This window comes from Octopus bimaculoides, chromosome 1, assembly GCF_046866305.1.
Source record: "Octopus bimaculoides isolate indiv1 chromosome 1, ASM4686630v1, whole genome shotgun sequence".
Taxonomy (NCBI): domain Eukaryota; kingdom Metazoa; phylum Mollusca; class Cephalopoda; order Octopoda; family Octopodidae; genus Octopus; species Octopus bimaculoides.
The window spans coordinates 168,571,582-168,588,772 of NC_142928.1; the positions used below are offsets into that span (position 1 = coordinate 168,571,582).

The 17,191-nt window shown below is 33.1% G+C and overlaps 1 protein-coding gene across 5 annotated transcripts in view; it reads right to left on the bottom strand.

Annotated features, from left to right (window-relative positions):
- Nucleotides 1–17,191, bottom strand: part of LOC106869311 (protein transport protein Sec24C) — a 57,459-nt gene that overhangs the window by 18,788 nt on the left and 21,480 nt on the right. For 3 of the 5 annotated variants that reach the window (XM_089362483.1, XM_014914999.3, XM_089362497.1), the window contains 14 exons: nt 16,784–16,953; nt 14,135–14,264; nt 12,682–12,913; nt 12,248–12,301; nt 10,003–10,701; nt 9,732–9,840; nt 6,933–7,060; nt 5,780–5,918; nt 5,038–5,153; nt 4,532–4,659; nt 3,791–3,869; nt 3,393–3,505; nt 2,410–2,620; nt 350–520 (listed from right to left, as the gene is read on the bottom strand). In XM_089362483.1, the coding sequence (XP_089218609.1) occupies nt 350–520; nt 2,410–2,620; nt 3,393–3,505; nt 3,791–3,869; nt 4,532–4,659; nt 5,038–5,153; nt 5,780–5,918; nt 6,933–7,060; nt 9,732–9,840; nt 10,003–10,701; nt 12,248–12,301; nt 12,682–12,913; nt 14,135–14,264; nt 16,784–16,953 (2,479 nt within the window). Of the gene's footprint in view, nt 1–349; nt 521–2,052; nt 2,074–2,409; nt 2,621–3,392; nt 3,506–3,790; nt 3,870–4,531; nt 4,660–5,037; nt 5,154–5,779; nt 5,919–6,932; nt 7,061–9,731; nt 9,841–10,002; nt 10,702–12,247; nt 12,302–12,681; nt 12,914–14,134; nt 14,265–16,783; nt 16,954–17,191 lie in introns of all 5 variants that reach the window. The other 2 variants (XM_014914997.3, XM_089362490.1) reach the window with 1 other exon arrangement.

The following is a 17,191-nucleotide window of genomic DNA, read 5'->3' on the forward strand; positions in this document are numbered from 1 at the left end:
ACTGTACTAATTTCACTGGTCCAGGAGGGCCTGTGAAGGCCAGAAGTACTGCCTCTTCCTTCAAATACAACAAATCAAAAAAAAAGTACCAACATTTTCTATCAAGTTGACATTTGTAATGATACAAACACACATGCCATATAGAATACTGTCTTATTTATGCTGTGCTAACAAAATGTGCAAATAAATTATTGGTGACAAAAGACCAGAACTGTTGTATTAGTATATATTTATTATTTTATAAAAGTAATGAGGGTAAAGTACATATATAAAATGCAATGCATTTAAAGTGCAATAAAAATACTTCAGACATAGACATGAAAGCATAATCCTTAGCAAAACTGCTTACCTGGAAATAACTGTACTTGTACATGTTGCCACCAGTAAGACGACACAGTTCACCAATGGTAGCTATATCAACATAAGAATTAGGGAACAAGAACAGATCAACACTACAACCAGCTGCAACACATTGTTGTCCAAGTTTGGTGTAGAAGTTCCCTTGAGGAGTGAGAAGTGTCTAAAAACAATAAAAACAAAATGTAAATCCCTAGAAAGCAAAACCCAAATTTATAATAGAAATAAGAATAGCTGTCATGTTTTTTCAACAGGATGACAAGGTTGAAAACTATTTATAAAGCAATTGTTTCAGCAGTTGTACATTAGCAATAACAATATGTAATAATGAAAACTGAATTAAAAATAATGCAGAAATATTCTAGTTAATTAATAATTTGGGCTTAAAGTTACCTTCCAATCTAATTTTACTCTACACAGCAGTATTCAAATATTTAAGAGGTTAACCTCTTCTAAGTTGGAATGACATTTTATTGATTTCATAACCAGGAAAGGCAGACCTACAATTGCCAGTTGACTTCTTACATGGATGAAAAATTGAAAATGTTTTCTATGGCTATCTAAGTAAGTACAGTTTAATGAACATGTAATAAAAGCAGTCAATGTTTTATATTCAAATGAAAAATGAGCCAACACCTAATCTACAAAGTCAAAAAACCAACACCAAAAGATAAAATTTTTAAAATTGAAATGAATTATTTTCAAAATGTCAACATAAATTGTTTTCATAAAAGTAAATCATCATTGTATTTCATTATATTTCTTTGTTTTCTGTTTTGATTAATCACTTATCCCGATATCAATGTTCATAATTAAGTAGGAAATATTTCATGATGCAAACTACCAACCAGCATTTTTACTGATTATAAATTTAACTTTAAAAACATAAACTATAAGCTGGCAATTTGTTTCAAGAACCTAAGGAAATAAATTCAAATACAAAAGCTGGGAGAGAAATAGAATAATGTCAATGAATCAGCCTGGTACTTCTGCTACAAATTCTGAGTGAGAGATGAAAAACAAAAATGATGCAAGTGGAATTTAGACTCAGAATGTAAAAGAATGCAATGGAACTAAATATTATAAGTTCACTCTCAGCCAGTTCTGTTATTCCACTCCATTTCTTGTCTGACAAACAAGAGACAAGGCAAGAGAATTTCTGAAGCAGCAGCAAAATTCACTGATCATTCAATTTCCCATTGCCAATTGTAACTGAGCAATAGCCATCAAATGAATTGAAATAAGTAAGCACTGGGTAATGTCTGAAATAGAATAATTTAAAGTAACTCAAGTTATGATTTGTTAATTCATGCAGCAGGCATCCCCAAGTATCTTAGTCATTCCTTTAAGTATTTTTTGTTTAGTCTAATAAGGATGCTACATGACCAAACTGTATAATTTAGTTAAGCTAAAATATAACTAATATTTCAGTTCAATTATAATACAATATCCAGAGAAAAGAAAAATTTGAAACCTTTAAACCTTCAAAAGAGTGGATTTGAAATTTGATTAAAATGATGCCTTAAAATAATTTGAATCATATTTCATGCTTCAAAGATACAAAATGAAAGGGAAAAAAAAAAAAAAACCCAGTCAGCAGGAGAGAGTAATTAAAATCCCCAAACCAAAAGTAATATTTTATGTAGTTTCTAATATCAAATAAGAATAAATAAAAACTAGATGAGTTATGTATACCTTTAAAGTAGTGGCATCTATCTACAAACAAAAATAATCAAATAATATCAAATTAAATAATGTATCACTGTGTGTGTGTGCGAGCGCATGCACGTGAGCTTACAGTTAAAAATAAACTATAATTAGCTGCCTATTTTGACAAAAATACAAATGATTTAGCTGAAACTAAATATGGAGAACATCAAGAAAAAAGAATCTTTCTGGACTAATTTTCAGAATAAATTCAACTGAAAATGTCAGAAGCATACAGAAAATTTCTACCAAAAATATATTCATAGAATAATTACTCAATAAAGACAATATCATTTAATGCAGTATTGACTAATAATGTATAAAAGTGTGTTTTTCAATAACTACCTTTTCTTTATCGGTACCTAGAAGTTTTCTATCATCTCTATTTTTTAATTTACCAGGAACGTCGGCAATAGGCAGTGAGGTATGGAAAAGAATAAGTTTTCCAGCACAATCAGCATTGATCAAAGCTTCCAATCCAGCTTGGATAACTGGGCCTAATATCACTTCAGTTTCCCTGGATTCTCCAAACATCTGAGGTATTTGAGAGAGTAAACTGAAAATAAAGAAATTATACCATATATTTAATGTCTACAATTGAAACATATTTTTCAAATAAATGCAAACATCCTGTATTATTATATTACTTACTACTTAAGCTTCTTAATGTCACATGGAATTTTACATCTAAATCTGAACTGGCTGATGCCATAAAGTCATGCATTATTGAGAAGTTGCTTTAGACAGCAGCAACAAACCAACACTCCTTGCTGATGTTTGCCCCTTGGGCGTGAACCATACCAGTATAAAAAGGCCTGTAAAGATCATGGTTACTTTTTGTATATCTTACTATATAATCCTTTCTAAAACAGGCATAAGGCCAGAAATTTTGAGTGAGAAAAAGTCAATTATATCAGCACCAGTACTTGACTGGCATTTTATTTTATAAACTCCGGAAGGATGGAAGATAAAGTCAACCTCAGTGAGAATTTAATTCAAAATGTAAAGAGTTGGAACAAAAATTGCAATGCCTTTTATATGACACTAACTATTCTGTTGACCAACTACTCTCCTCTCACTGAGTAATAGTAAAAAATTAATTTCATAAAACCTATCAGTTCTGAAAATTTATAAGTAACTCTATACAAGTTTCTGTGTGTTACCACAAAGATGCCAAACTTTACCAAAGGTGACACTGGAGACCATCACAGCCCTCAGGCTAGTCAGATCCTGTTGAACAATCCAATGCATACTAGCTTGGAATATTGGATGTTAAATGATGATGTGATTGTTATGAAAATGAAAATTCAAGTGAACTAGTTACTCACCTATCAATTACTGTCTCACATTCTGATAACTTGACTAAAAAGCCATCCAATAATGGCATAAATACATCTTCAATATCAGAAACTACCAACATCTGTGGTTGTGCTAATGAACCCTATAGAAAAAGTTACAGAAAAAAATGGAATTTAAGAAAGTGAACCAAAAATAGACAATTTAATTAAAATGAGTAACATAACATATATTGGAATGTTTTCCTTTTTGAAAGAAACTGACATCAAAAGATATTTTTAATAAAGGTAAAACTACAAGTAATATGATTTTTAATCAGAAGATTTCAGCTTAACAGACACCAATTCAAAATTACGAGTTATCAATGAACTTTTGAGAACAAACTTTTCCAATTTTCTACTGATATGTGAATAGATGGTAATATACTTACTTTAACATTATAAAAATGTATCTCTTTTGCATAAGTAAGAAATCCAACTCTAATTTCTGATTCTGCAGCTCCTGTTTCCCTGAATAATATATATAAAATATAAAATGTTAGTAATAAGCAAGAGTTACATTGTAAATAAGAAAATGCTGTTTGGTAATTGTAAGACATTTGAGTAGAAATCAATACAATTGTTACACGTAAAACAATTTTGAGTCTCGACCAAAATGTTAAACTATTCACAGCCCACTAACATTATTTATTTTTGAACATTATTGAATAATTTTACTTTTTATCAACTCACCAATTTGAAAAGTATTTCTTATACTGAATAATAAAAAATTCTACACAGTGATTCACTCACAAACACACTACAATGTCTGCTCCAGAGACATGTTCTACTGCTTTCTCTACCAACAGTATTACTACTATTCTGAATTAGCTGTTTATATACTTTTATTAATGCTCATTTGTAGCCCTTCCTCTCTACACTTTCTTGGCTTCTCATTAACCACTCTTCCTAGTTTTCCCCAGAATATCAACCACCTAGAATTCTTTGTATTCATATTTCTCTGCAGATAATGACAAGCTGAAAATCAACACCTCACATCAAAGTGTTTGTGAATGTTATGGGCACTATCCCCTCCCCACACAATTCAAACTGTAAATGAAGTCCATTTACAAAAATTTGCTCAAACAAATCTGAAAAACCTTTCAAAACACAGAAAATTGAATGTTAAATACCTGGGTAAGTTAACAAGTATCTCTTTTTTTAATCTGGAGCAAATCAAATGGACCAAACCATTTCTGACACTGTTGTAGGAGACATCAATGCAAAATATAAATGCAGGACAATTGGGAGGTTTTCCATTCTGAAAGATAAAAAATAACATATTTAAAATATATTTATATTTCTTTAATAACAGAAATGAAATGCATATATTTGTCAATGAATTCCTATTAAGGAAAAATGAAAGTGAAAAAAAAAAAAGTGATCCAACATAGCTTTGTTATCATTTCTAGTGGATATCTGAAAACATGGGTTCTAGATAAAATGATTTTTGATAAGAACATTTTCTCAATATTAAGATTAAAATACAGAAAGTCATACAATTTTGAATATCTTACTAGAACAGTTTATTAATCTCTTATTAAAATGATGATTACTTCAGAAAACAGTGGTATACTTTATTTAAGGAGGAAGATTGAGGAAAAAGGAAAAAATATGAGGGTGCCTTCAATATACTTACTTTACAATAATCTTTGGTAGCTACAAATTCATAAGAACCTAAACATAATTCAGCTCTATCATAACAATCAACTCTTCGACCAGTATGGTCAAGATGTGCAAAATATTCAGAAGGAACTAAAAGTAAAAAAAAAAGAAAAAGAAAGTTGAGATCAAAGGATTGAATATAAAAGTAAATTTGTTTATAAAAATCAAAGTCAAAATGAAACTTCTTAAAATCACTATCAAGAAGATTTTAAATGATTACATTTACTTTATGTAAAAAGAGAAAAATCATCTTAAAAAAAATCAAATCTTATTTGTTAAATGACCACTATTCTAACTGAACATTCTCTTTTGTGAAAAAAAAAAGTTTGAACATAATTTCTTTTCAAATTCATATATTTCAAGATGAACTAATATATAAGAATGTGTGTTATGGCAATAGAACTATAATTGTAAGTATGTAGGAATACAACTCCTAAAAGTCAAATAACTAGAAAAAAAATGTTTAAAAAACAACTAAAATCTATCAGATAGTGACATGAACCAGTTATTCTATAATTTGAGAAAATTTTCTAATCACATTTTCTTTATTATTCTTTTTCTTATTTCTTTTCATATTTTTTCCCATGTATCTACTGAATATTTCCATTTGAAAATATATAAATTGCTGGACATTAAATGATGATGCCTGTGAAAATATTTTAATACAAGATGAGCACAATTCTTAAATGCAACTATTTTACATAAGGAAAACATACCTTCAGTGGCTGCATTACAGAATACACATTGAAATCGTCGACCACCATCAATAAACTGCATATGAGGACTCATATAAGACTTGCACCTTTTACAACGGACTGGACCAAGGTCTCCTAAATCCACAAGTGGAGGTACGTGCTATAAAAAACACACAAAGTCAGAAAAATTACGGAAGAGATCTAAAAAAAATTGGTAAAATTAAGTTGATAAAATTAAAAAGTTTCAGAGAGCTGCCCCATCTTGTAAATGTATTAAGCTTAGTTGCAGCTGTTTGTTTATATTCAGGTCAATCCTGATCAAACAGACCTATTCTAGCCATAACCACCTCCTTTTCTCAATGTATATGACAACATTATATAATGTATCCTTCATGTTTTTAAGATGGTAGGGTATGATTTGAGAGAGATTTAGCTGCTGTTTCTAACAGGTTGAGCAAATACATTGATGCTCCCTTGTTGGCTTGTTTTAAGCTTAATATGAATTATTCTTTTCTTTTATTTGTTTCAGTCATTTGACTGCACCCATGCTGGAGCACTGTCTTTAGTTGAGCAAATAGACCCCAGGACTTATTTTGTCTCTTTTGCCAAACTGCTAAGTTACGGGGAAGTAAACACACCAACATTGGTTGTCAAGTGATGGTGGTGGTGGTGTTGGGGGACAAACACAGACACAAACATATACATATATGTATATATATATATATATATATATATATACAACGGGCTTCTTTCAATTTCCCGTCTACCAAATCCACTCACAGGGCTTTGGTTGGCCCGAGCCTGTAGTAGAAGACACTTGCCCAAAGTGCCACACAGTGGACTCAACCCGGAAGCATGTGGTTGGTAAGCAAGTTACTTATCACACAGCCACTTCTGCGCCTATTACAGATGCAGATTTTGCAAAATATTTTTGGAAAATGACATAGCAGATATATTTGTAAAGAAAAATATTTTGAGTAATTCAATAAACTTTCAGGATCATTATTTCTTTGTTATTAATATCTATTTAAAATTGAAAGCAATTTTATTTCACTCATTTTTTAAAATTCAGTTAATGATAGAAGTTCATCTTTTGAGAATATTTTTGTCTTTTTTTGTTGACTGAAGGGATCAGTAAATAAAAATAAAATATAAGCAATAAAATATAACTAACCTCTTCTTTATGTAATTTTGCAAATGGAGTAATTGTCAATGCAAATGGTATATGGGAATTTTTTAGCATATCAGCTGTACAAGGAACATTATACATTGTACTCCGAATAAATCTAGGATTACTGTTACCTGAAATATAAGTAAACCATAAAAATCAACGCAGATAAAAAAGTGATTTTTTTCTTTATGAAATTTAGTACAAAAAAAATTTTGTTGGAGAATATATATTTCATAAAACTGACTCCAGTCTATACTGGTTATAGATACATGGCTTATGAACTGTTAGTAAAGTTGTTTTTGTTTATTGGCCCAGATAGGTGTCTTTTCATTTTTCTATCTCTGAACCTTGAAAATCTTAGCATGATTTGGTTCATCATTATATTTCTTCTTGTAAGCATTTAATCAGGATGAGATGCTTTTTAGTGTATTTTATATATAACATTTATATACGAAGATTGACTTGTACTAAGCTAAGTGAGTGAACAATTATCTTGTAGAGATAAAATAGCATCAAAAATAGAGTTGAGTTCCTAGTTTAACAGGGAAATCAGGATCGGAGGGTGATATGTAACACAGACACATCACTGAGCAACAAGCAATAAAGATTCTAGTTCTGTGATTCTAGCCCTGTTAGTGAGCCTGTTTTCCTTTTCTGTCTGAAATTAATGCTTATAATTTCTTATACCATTATACACTGAAACTTTCACATATAGGCACAGGCATGGTTATGTGGCTAAGAAGTTTCCTTCTCAACCACTGGATTTTGGTTCAGTCCTATTGCACAAAACCTTGGGCAAGTATCTTCAACAATAGCCCTGGGCCAACCCAAATTTTGTGTAGATTTGGTAGATGGAAATTGAAAGAAGCCTGTTGTGCATGTGCATGTTTGTAAGTGTGTTTGTATTGCTTTGTCATGAGATTGTGCACTGGTTGTGAATGAGTGTTACCATCATACAAATAGTGTCAGTCATTTGCAATCTTGCATGAAATCATATCCAGCCATTGTACTGTTCATGTTTGAAGGAGGAGAAATATTACTCTATTTGGAAACGAGTGCACCTGTTTCCAATCGTTGCTAAGCCTCACCCAGATGAGGTTTGGCAACAAGACCATAGAGAATCTGCTTCAATGAAATTCCTCTGGCCCATGCTTGTATGGGTTAGCAGAAGTTAAAACTTGAAGATATGCATTCAAGTATGCAAATAGGAGAAAAGGTGTTCTAAACTTATTAAAACTTTCATTTTCTTGTTTCTAATAAAAATCTTTAAATTGTTAGGACTTAGTATGAGTGCAGGCATGGCTATGTAAAAAAATTTGGTTTTACAGTTGCATAATTGTTGGTTTCATCTTTTTGTGCGACATCTTTGACCATTGGTTAAATTGAACAATAATGTGTGGGTGAAATTTGGTGGAAGACAGAAATTGTGCAGAAGCCTGTCATATAAAGATGTATGCATTTATGTGTCCTTCACCAATGTGTATTAGTGAATGATATTACATCAGTGAGAAAACTAAAAGAACCTGTGTTCTTCAAACAAATGTTCCTTGTAAATTTGTTCCATGTTGAGTTACAGAAACTCCATTTTCATTCTTACTGTCAGAAGTGCAATGAAACATTGACTGGCTAGTTGTAATAACAAATAAATAAAATAAAAGAGGAAGAACAGAACTTGTTATTTTTTTTTTCACAAAGTCTGAGACTAATGAGAGTAAAGGTAGGAAAAAACAGCAATCCATGTGTCATCAGCAGAAATACTAAAAATGCTTGCAGCAGAATGAACTTCACTAGAGCCAGGAACTGGAACAGCCCATTCAACAGGTTTCTGTACAGTTTCCATCTGTTCAAAGTCACACATAAGGCTTGGATTGATTTGAGGTTATGGTAGAAATTACTAGCCCAAAGTGATGTGTATTAGATTGAACACAGAATACTTAATTGCAAAATAAACTTAACCATAGGACTATGCTTTCATTTTCAGTTAACAAAATTCATTTGTTAAACATAAAAGAAAGTTTGCAAAAGAGAATATTCATTTATTCATATGTTTAATATCTGTTATTCAATAGTAGCATGGCCTGGATGGGGACTAATTTGAGGCAGCATTTTATGGCTACATGCCCATAACTTGTTTTTCAGGTAAGGGATTTTACTTGTGTTTGAAAGCACAGAATGATCAATCATCACATGAACAAGGAATATAAATATCATATCATCATTTCACTGAGGTGGTGACAAGTGAAGCCATGTAATACCAACATTTGTATATGGCTTCCACACAATTTCTGTCTACAAATTTCACTTACAAGACATTGAGTATTCCAACTGTTTATCTATACTAGTATGGTTGTACTGTGGCATATAATCATTTCCCTCAATTATGTATCATCTTATCTTTAAGAGAGATCTGTCTTGCCATTTCTTTTCTAAACTTTGCATAAAATAGAGTGGGATGCTTAAATACATAGTATCTAAAGTAATTTAAATTAAACTAAAGATGAATTTTAGTTGACAGAGAGCCAATAGTGTGTCATGAATGGTTCCTTATCTTATTTGCTTGAGCTATAAGAAACAGTGGAACTGTAAACAGATTAATATTTTCTTAGCTGCAGTACTAGGCTCAAATCTTTCCATGAATAAATTCAATATTAACAGGCATTCTATTATGTGGACAGGGATATCTCTTAACTGTTTGGTATCTTAAAAATTGGGCCAAACACCAAAACAATCGATAATAGTGAAGAATAAAAGAGAAAAAAAAATCATCACTCTAGCTGGAATAAGTATTGTAAAAAGAAATACCTTGATCCTGAGTAACAAAATTGGTTGTTATCAGAGGAGGAACTTGACCACGCACATTTGTTGTGAAAATACCACTTTTATTTTGTTTATCATCCTCAATTACTTGGATCTAAATAAACCATGATGAAAAAACAAAAACAATTATTAAATTAGAATGGTACAGAAACTGATTTCAATTATAAATAATGTAAAATTAATCCCTTAATAAAAATATCACTTAATCACTTAATGAAAATAGTACATTATATAATAAGATTCCTTATGAACTTACTGGACTGGGCATTTGGTCCGGATCCAATCTTCTCGGTTGCTGCGGTTGCATACCTGAATGGCTGCCAGTGTGGTAACCACCAGAAGGCATTTGAGACGAAGATCCAGCATAGGGTCCAGAAGATGGGGGTGCAGAAAACTGAGGTGGTGGACCAATAGATTGAGGAGGAGCCACACCATATGTACTCGAAGCTGCAGAGGAAGATGGAGGCGGCCCTTGTCCCATCATGTGAGGCTGGGGTGGTACTTGACCAAGAATTCCTGAATGTACAGGAGTGTTCATGCTTGGGGGAGCTGACCCATAGCCCTGGGATGGCTGCATATAGTTAGATTGAGAACCCATGTTAGGGCCAGAATTTGGGGCATATGAGTCCATTGGTACTTGACCAACTGGACGAGAACCAACACTGGATGTAGGGGGTGGGCCAACACTTGATTGTAGGGGTGGGCCAACATTGGGTGGGTGGAGAGGACCAGCACTGGATGGAAAAGGCGGACCAATGCTGGATGGTGGTGAAGGACCAGCATTGATCTGTTGGTTTGGTCCAATGATGGATGAAGGTGGAGGGCAATAACTGGTTTGTTGAGGTGGTCCAACATTGGTTTGTTGGGGCGGTCCAACATTGGATGGTATGGGTGGACCAACATTAGTTTGTTGGGGTACACTCATGTTAGTTGGTGGAGGTGGTAAATTTCCAGTCTGGAAAAAAAAAAAGAGAAATAACAATAAATCACTTTAAAAGATAATAAAATAAATTCTGAAAAGCTCATAAATGTATTAGGACAGTATTACAGGTACAGAAATGAACAAGTGCTAATGCATTGCTAACTGGTCAAGTCCATTGTAGAGCTGCATAGAATTTTCATGTGTGTGGTTACAAAGTTCATTTCATAACCACATGGTTTCCAGTTTCATATTGCTGTATGGAACTTTGGACAAGTGTCTTCCTCTGCAACTTCAGGCTGATCAATAAAAAGTTAGAAGATTTGGTGCAAATGGGATATCAAATTCCAGCTGGCTATCTACTGCCTTCCCAGAGTAATTATTCATGAATATGTTAAGGACAGATCTATAACTCAGTGTATTTTCATATCTTCTTGGATCAGGTCGTTTTAAACATGATATTACAAACTACTAACCAGTATCTTAATAAACTGGACAGTAGAGAAGCCTCTATGTGATGACTTGACTTGCTAGAACCAGCAGCCAAGTCACATTATCCTACACTACTATCATACAAAAAGAAAAGGCATATTGGATAATGTACTTCTTTGTGTACATAAAAAACTGGATGATCATAACTGGAATCCCTTTGATCATAGGTCTGCTCAAGCAGGGTCAACCATCACATAATAATGTCATGAGTCCAACTGAAACCAACACAATACAACTACCAAGGCACTCTTTCATCTCTATGCTTCTCTACTGCTACAACAATGTTCTCTGTTCCTCTGAACTAGCAATCTGCATGTCATTTCTGCCAGAGTCCATCTGATGTACTTGCTTTCCTTACTACCTTACTCCCTATTAGAGTTCCTGCAAATGAAGCACTTTACCAGTTACACCTAAGAATTGTATCCCTCTAAAATCTCTCTCTTCCCACTTCCCTCCCATACAGAAATTTAAATTAAAGCTAATCAATACACACACACACATGCACATCAAAGGCCTCCATTGGTCAAGGTTGACCTTGCATCCATACATCTTTGCACAAGTCTAGCCAAATTTCTTTGTGAAGAAGACTGGTAGTTGCTTATGCATGTACTCTCTCCTTTCCATACCACTTATGTTATTCAAGGAAAAGACTGCCATCTTGAACCAATACAGCTTGGTACAATGTTGGCACAGGTATTGCTATCAGAATGTAAAGAGCCCAAACAGATACAACAAAGCACCTTTCCCACCTTCCATCAGTTCCACTAATCCATTGCTCTAGACTAGTACTGTTTTACTGACCCCAAAAAGATAAAAGGTAAAGTTGATCCTTGCAGAAATTGAAATTCAAAGTACAGGAGAATTGGAACAAATAGTATGAAGCTTTCTAGTTGATGCTCTAACAATTGCCAATTCACCATCCCAACTACATTGATCATTCCAGTCTGGAAGGGTTTGCTAATACCATGGCCACTTCTCCAAATAAAATTTCATTTAGGAAAAAACAAAACAAAAAGACACACTGCATCTCTGCAATGTGAAAAGTATAAAATGAAAGGAAGAAGAAAAAAAACATTATCTTTCAGCAAACCTGAGGATATCTTCCATCTTGATTTATAGACATACCAGCCATCTGAGGTGTGATCTGTAATAATTCAAATTAGAAGATTTTAAAACTTTAATTGCCAACATTCTGTTTAAATTAAGATTTCTTTTGGAAACAGAGAAAATCTTTAGTTTTAAAAATGTACTTTTAGGTAAATATTTTGCTTTCCAATAGAAAAAAACTCCCCAAAATTATAAGAATTCAAATTGTAAAAATATCAAAACTTAAAGACTTAAGAAATAAATTTATTTTCAAAACATTAATGATTTTTTAAATATTGAATTTATAGAAAATACATAACTCTCTCATCAAAGGAGTAACAAACCAGAACATATTTACTGTTAGCAGGTATATTCTTATACCTTTAATTACAAATCACATTAAGTAATAAAATACTGTTTAAGAATTGTAAGTGATACCTGGGACATTGGCGGAGCTTCTCTATATTGATTTTGCATCTGTACAGGCATGGTTCCAGCAACTTGATTAGGTGGTGCACCAGTTGGCCTGTTAGGGAACTGTTGCATCATTGATGGTTGATGAAGGTTGCCAGTAGTAGGAGGAGGAGGAGGCATCTGTTGACTGGAGGAACCAGGCTGCCCACTAAATCCCATATGTGGTTGATTATTGTTGGATGGTACAGAAACCATTCTGAAAGGGATTAGGTTCCATTACATGTTGACAGTTAACAGGAAGAGGGTGTAAAAAAGAGGCAGGCTAATACTGTTTAAAAGTAAATTTTGAATTGCTTTAGAATTTCAGTTTTATTTTTATTCTTTAAAATTTTAGCACTTTCTAGATCTAACTTCTGTAGTTTCTTGATATCTTGGTTCATGTCGGTAAAATGCCTAAGATTTTTTAGTGGACATGAAATGACTGTCTCAAGGAAACTAAGACTTATAAGTGACAAAAGCCAGAACTAGAAATCAAAACCTGGCCTCTACGTAAAACCAAGAGGAGCTTAACCTTTTACCCTATGATACATCAATCAACTATTTGACTTAAGTTGATAATTTTGAAGTCTGTTCCTTCTCACTCATACTTGTTCCAAATTTTCATTATAACAGAACAAACTTCTAGGTCACAGTGAAAGCTTATACAATTAAATTTTTATCAGGCCATTTAGCATAAACAAAAATACAACTTCTAAAACATTTCTATGCTTTATTCTTATTATATAACTTGTTCAAAGAAGACAATAGTTCTATTAGCATACTGCTATTCAATGAGAAGCGTAGGAGTGGCTGTGTGTTAAGTAGCTTGCTTACAAACCACATGGTTCCGGGTTCAGTCCCACTGCGTGGCACCTTGGGCAAGTGTCTTCTACTATAGCCTTGGGCCGACCAAAGCCTTGTGAGTGGATTTGGTAAACGGAAACTGAAAGAAGCCCGTTGTATATATGTATATATGTATATATATATATATATATATATATATATATATATATATATGTATGTGTGTGTATATGTTTGTGTGTCTGTGTTTGTCTCCCCAACATCGCTTGACAACTGATGGTGGTGTGTTTACGTCCCCTTAACTTAGTGGTTCGGCAAAAGAGACCAATAGAATAAGTACTAGGCTTACAAAGAATAAGTCCTGGGGTCGATTTGCTTGACTAAAGGCGATGCTCCAACATGGCCACAGTCAAATGATTGAAACAAGTAAAAGGGTAGACTAAAGAGCAGTTTCAGTTTAATTTCTACTGGAATTAAATTAACAAGGTAATTTTTTTTTCTTTTTTAGGTATCTTACTGATCATTATATTTTTCCCAACTCAAGCAACATACTTAAAAATCAAATGATTTGCAATTATGTTGAGTCACCAATAAAATAATACATGAAGCTTCACGATAGAGAAAAAAATGAACTAACCTAGAGCCATCTGTTGGATAGTTTCTGAAATTTGCATTATCTGTTTGGGGTCCATTTTGTGCATGGCCACTCATTTCATATTGACCAGGAGGCCCCATACCTTGCTTCATAGGTGGAAATCCTGTGGGTCCTAACAAAGACAATATATAGTGAATTGTTAGAGATACAATATTATAATATTTTTTTTTTGTAAATACATTTTAACCACATACTAATGTTCACTTTACTGTAGACAAAGTTATCTTACTTATTATTAGGCTGAAATTTTTGCAAGTTAGTAGTTCAAAGAGAAGTGTGTGTGTGTGAGAGAGAGAGAGAGAGAGAGAAAGAGAGAGAGAGAGAGAGAGAGAGAGAGAGAGAGAGAGAGAGAGAGAGAGAGAGAGTGTGTGTGTGTGAGTGTGTGTGTGTGTGTGTGTGTGTGTGTGTGTGTGTGTGTGTGTGTGTGTGTGTGTGTGTGTGTGTGTGTGTGTGTGTATAAGTGAGTGAGTGAGAGAGAGCTTTGTAAAGAGTTAGAACCTATCCCGAGCGAAACATTTTTTGAATGCATGAATAATGTTGGGTGCCAGTATTTGTAGGAACTATCATTTGTAGGAAATGTGATGTATTATTACTTATAAGAAGTGGCAAATGCAATGATATGGCTATATTTCATTTGGGAGATCTCAAATGAGAAGCAGAACTTATGTCTTATGCTTATAAGTAATCTTAACCCCCTTATCAATGGGAATGGGTTAACTAAGGCCTCCTAACTGGAGCTCTACTTCCCTCAATGATCAGATGGTATACTTTGAAATATCATAATTCAACATTTGTTTTCCACACTGGCATGGAAAATAGACATTGAATAATAAATACATTTCCCAAATGTTAAAATTAAGGGATGTTTCTCCCATCTTATCTAACTAAAACTTGCCAAAGAAACAGACAACTTTTGGACTTCCACAATAATAAAATAACAACACAAATTTTGCTTTGCAAGCTAAAATAGTGCAAGTCATTTGTTCCTCTTCAAAATATGACTGAAGCAGAGCTTCAACTATTTCATAACTGGCTTACAGACAACGTTAGCAAAAGGATTAGAAGGGACAATAGTAGGCATCCTCTACTGTATTGGCACAAGGAACACAATGTTTATCAATACTGAATGACTGAAGACAAGATAAACAACAATCACACAAGTGTGCAATGAAAACAACAAAATGATCTTACAATGCAGCATCTTTTGATTTGGAAATTTGCAGATGGTTTGAAAAAATTTCAATGAGGATGAAATATCATGTGATTGCAAGGTAGAAACCATCACTAAACCTTTTAAAAATTCAGTGTAATAGATGCAAGGATCAAATCATTGATCTGTTAATTTAAATTAATATTTTGTTGAATAACTTTTCCATAAGTTAATATTATAACCCCACATATACTATATCACTAGCTTCAAAATAGACAAATAGCTGATGGTAGTTAAGTTAGCATTAACATATCTAATGCATAGTGCATTAGAAAACAAAGAGAAAAAAACAACAACATTAGTCAACAATTAAGACTGTTTACATTTTTCTAGCAAACATGAGGTACTATATTGAACATATTTTGGTTTTCTCATGTTCTCACCAGCAGAGCAAAGCCTTAATTATACTTGCTGATGTACTGATAACAACTAGTAAATGTACAAGATTTTACAGTGATAGAAATTAGAATTATTTAAGGGTTAAATAACTCAGAAATATGTTCATCACTAAGGAACGGCATTGGATGGCACAGCCCTCTCACTATTCGATGGTGCACCCTCAGATTTACAATGATACACTTATTTCGAAATTCCACTTTAGCATTATTACAAATTAGTGCCCACCCAGAATATAATGAAGGATGCCCAGGCCCCAAAGTCTAGCAACAGATCTGCTCAGAAATACCATCTACAAGAAAATATTCCCTTAAGTTTAATATTCATGACAAGCAAAAACATTTTCATTCTATTTTGCATTTAATACAAATGTTTACTTTCTTTTTGCCATGCAGTTGAGATCACTTCACAACGACGTGACTCCAGATTTGACGCCACAATACTTAGTCTACGGTCAATCCCATCCATGTGAATGAAATAGGGTAAATGGAAACTTTGTGGAAGCCTGCAGGACACACAGTACCAGCTCTAGAGTCCTAGCCTTAATTTGTCGCCTGGTTTAATAACATCACACATCATTTGGTGCCTTTAGCAAAGTTCATTCTGTTCCAAGTATCTTCAGTTAGATATTCTTTTTCCTACGTTCCTCTTATAAATCATGAATGCTCTGGAAAAAAAGTCAAGGGTATTTGATCTCTTTTGACTAAGCCATAAAAAGGTAATATTTACAAAAGAGACTGTGGATTTCATAGGTGACAATCCAGTTTCTCTACCTTGAAAGCTAAAACAAGTCCACTTTTACTCACAGTTTTAGTGAAATAAGTTTTCTATTGTTCAGATTTCTCCAAACGCTAATCTGTGAGAAAAATTCTCACAAACATTCAAGGTTACACAACTATTTCTCATGTTTAATTTAGAACAAAGAGCACATTCTTTATATCAATATCATTTTAGAAAACCACTTTTAAAACATTCATTTAAAATATAAGCAGATACAGGATAAAAGAAAAGTTTATAGAAGTTACCTCTTATGCCAGGTGGTCGTTGTACCATATTTGGCCCATTATACATGTTCTGTCCAGGCAAATGAGGTCGTGAAGGAGTTGCTGCTGATACCTGGATCCCACCTCCATGTGGAGTTACACCAGGGCCAAACCCACTATGATACTGAGGGTGCATTGTTGGTGAATAAAATCTAAAACACAAAGAAAATCAAATCATAAGATGACTCATAGTAAATATGATCAATGTGATGACACTTTAAGTATGGTTGAAGTACTTTTATTTCAAGAATCTACTTATTTCAAAAACATATGAAAAGAGAGTAAAGAGAAAAGGAAAAAATGCTTAATTCTAAATGTATAATTTGTAGACTTCAAACAAAAAGTACTTGAAAAACATAGTTTGCCACGTAAAAGTATCCCTCACACTCT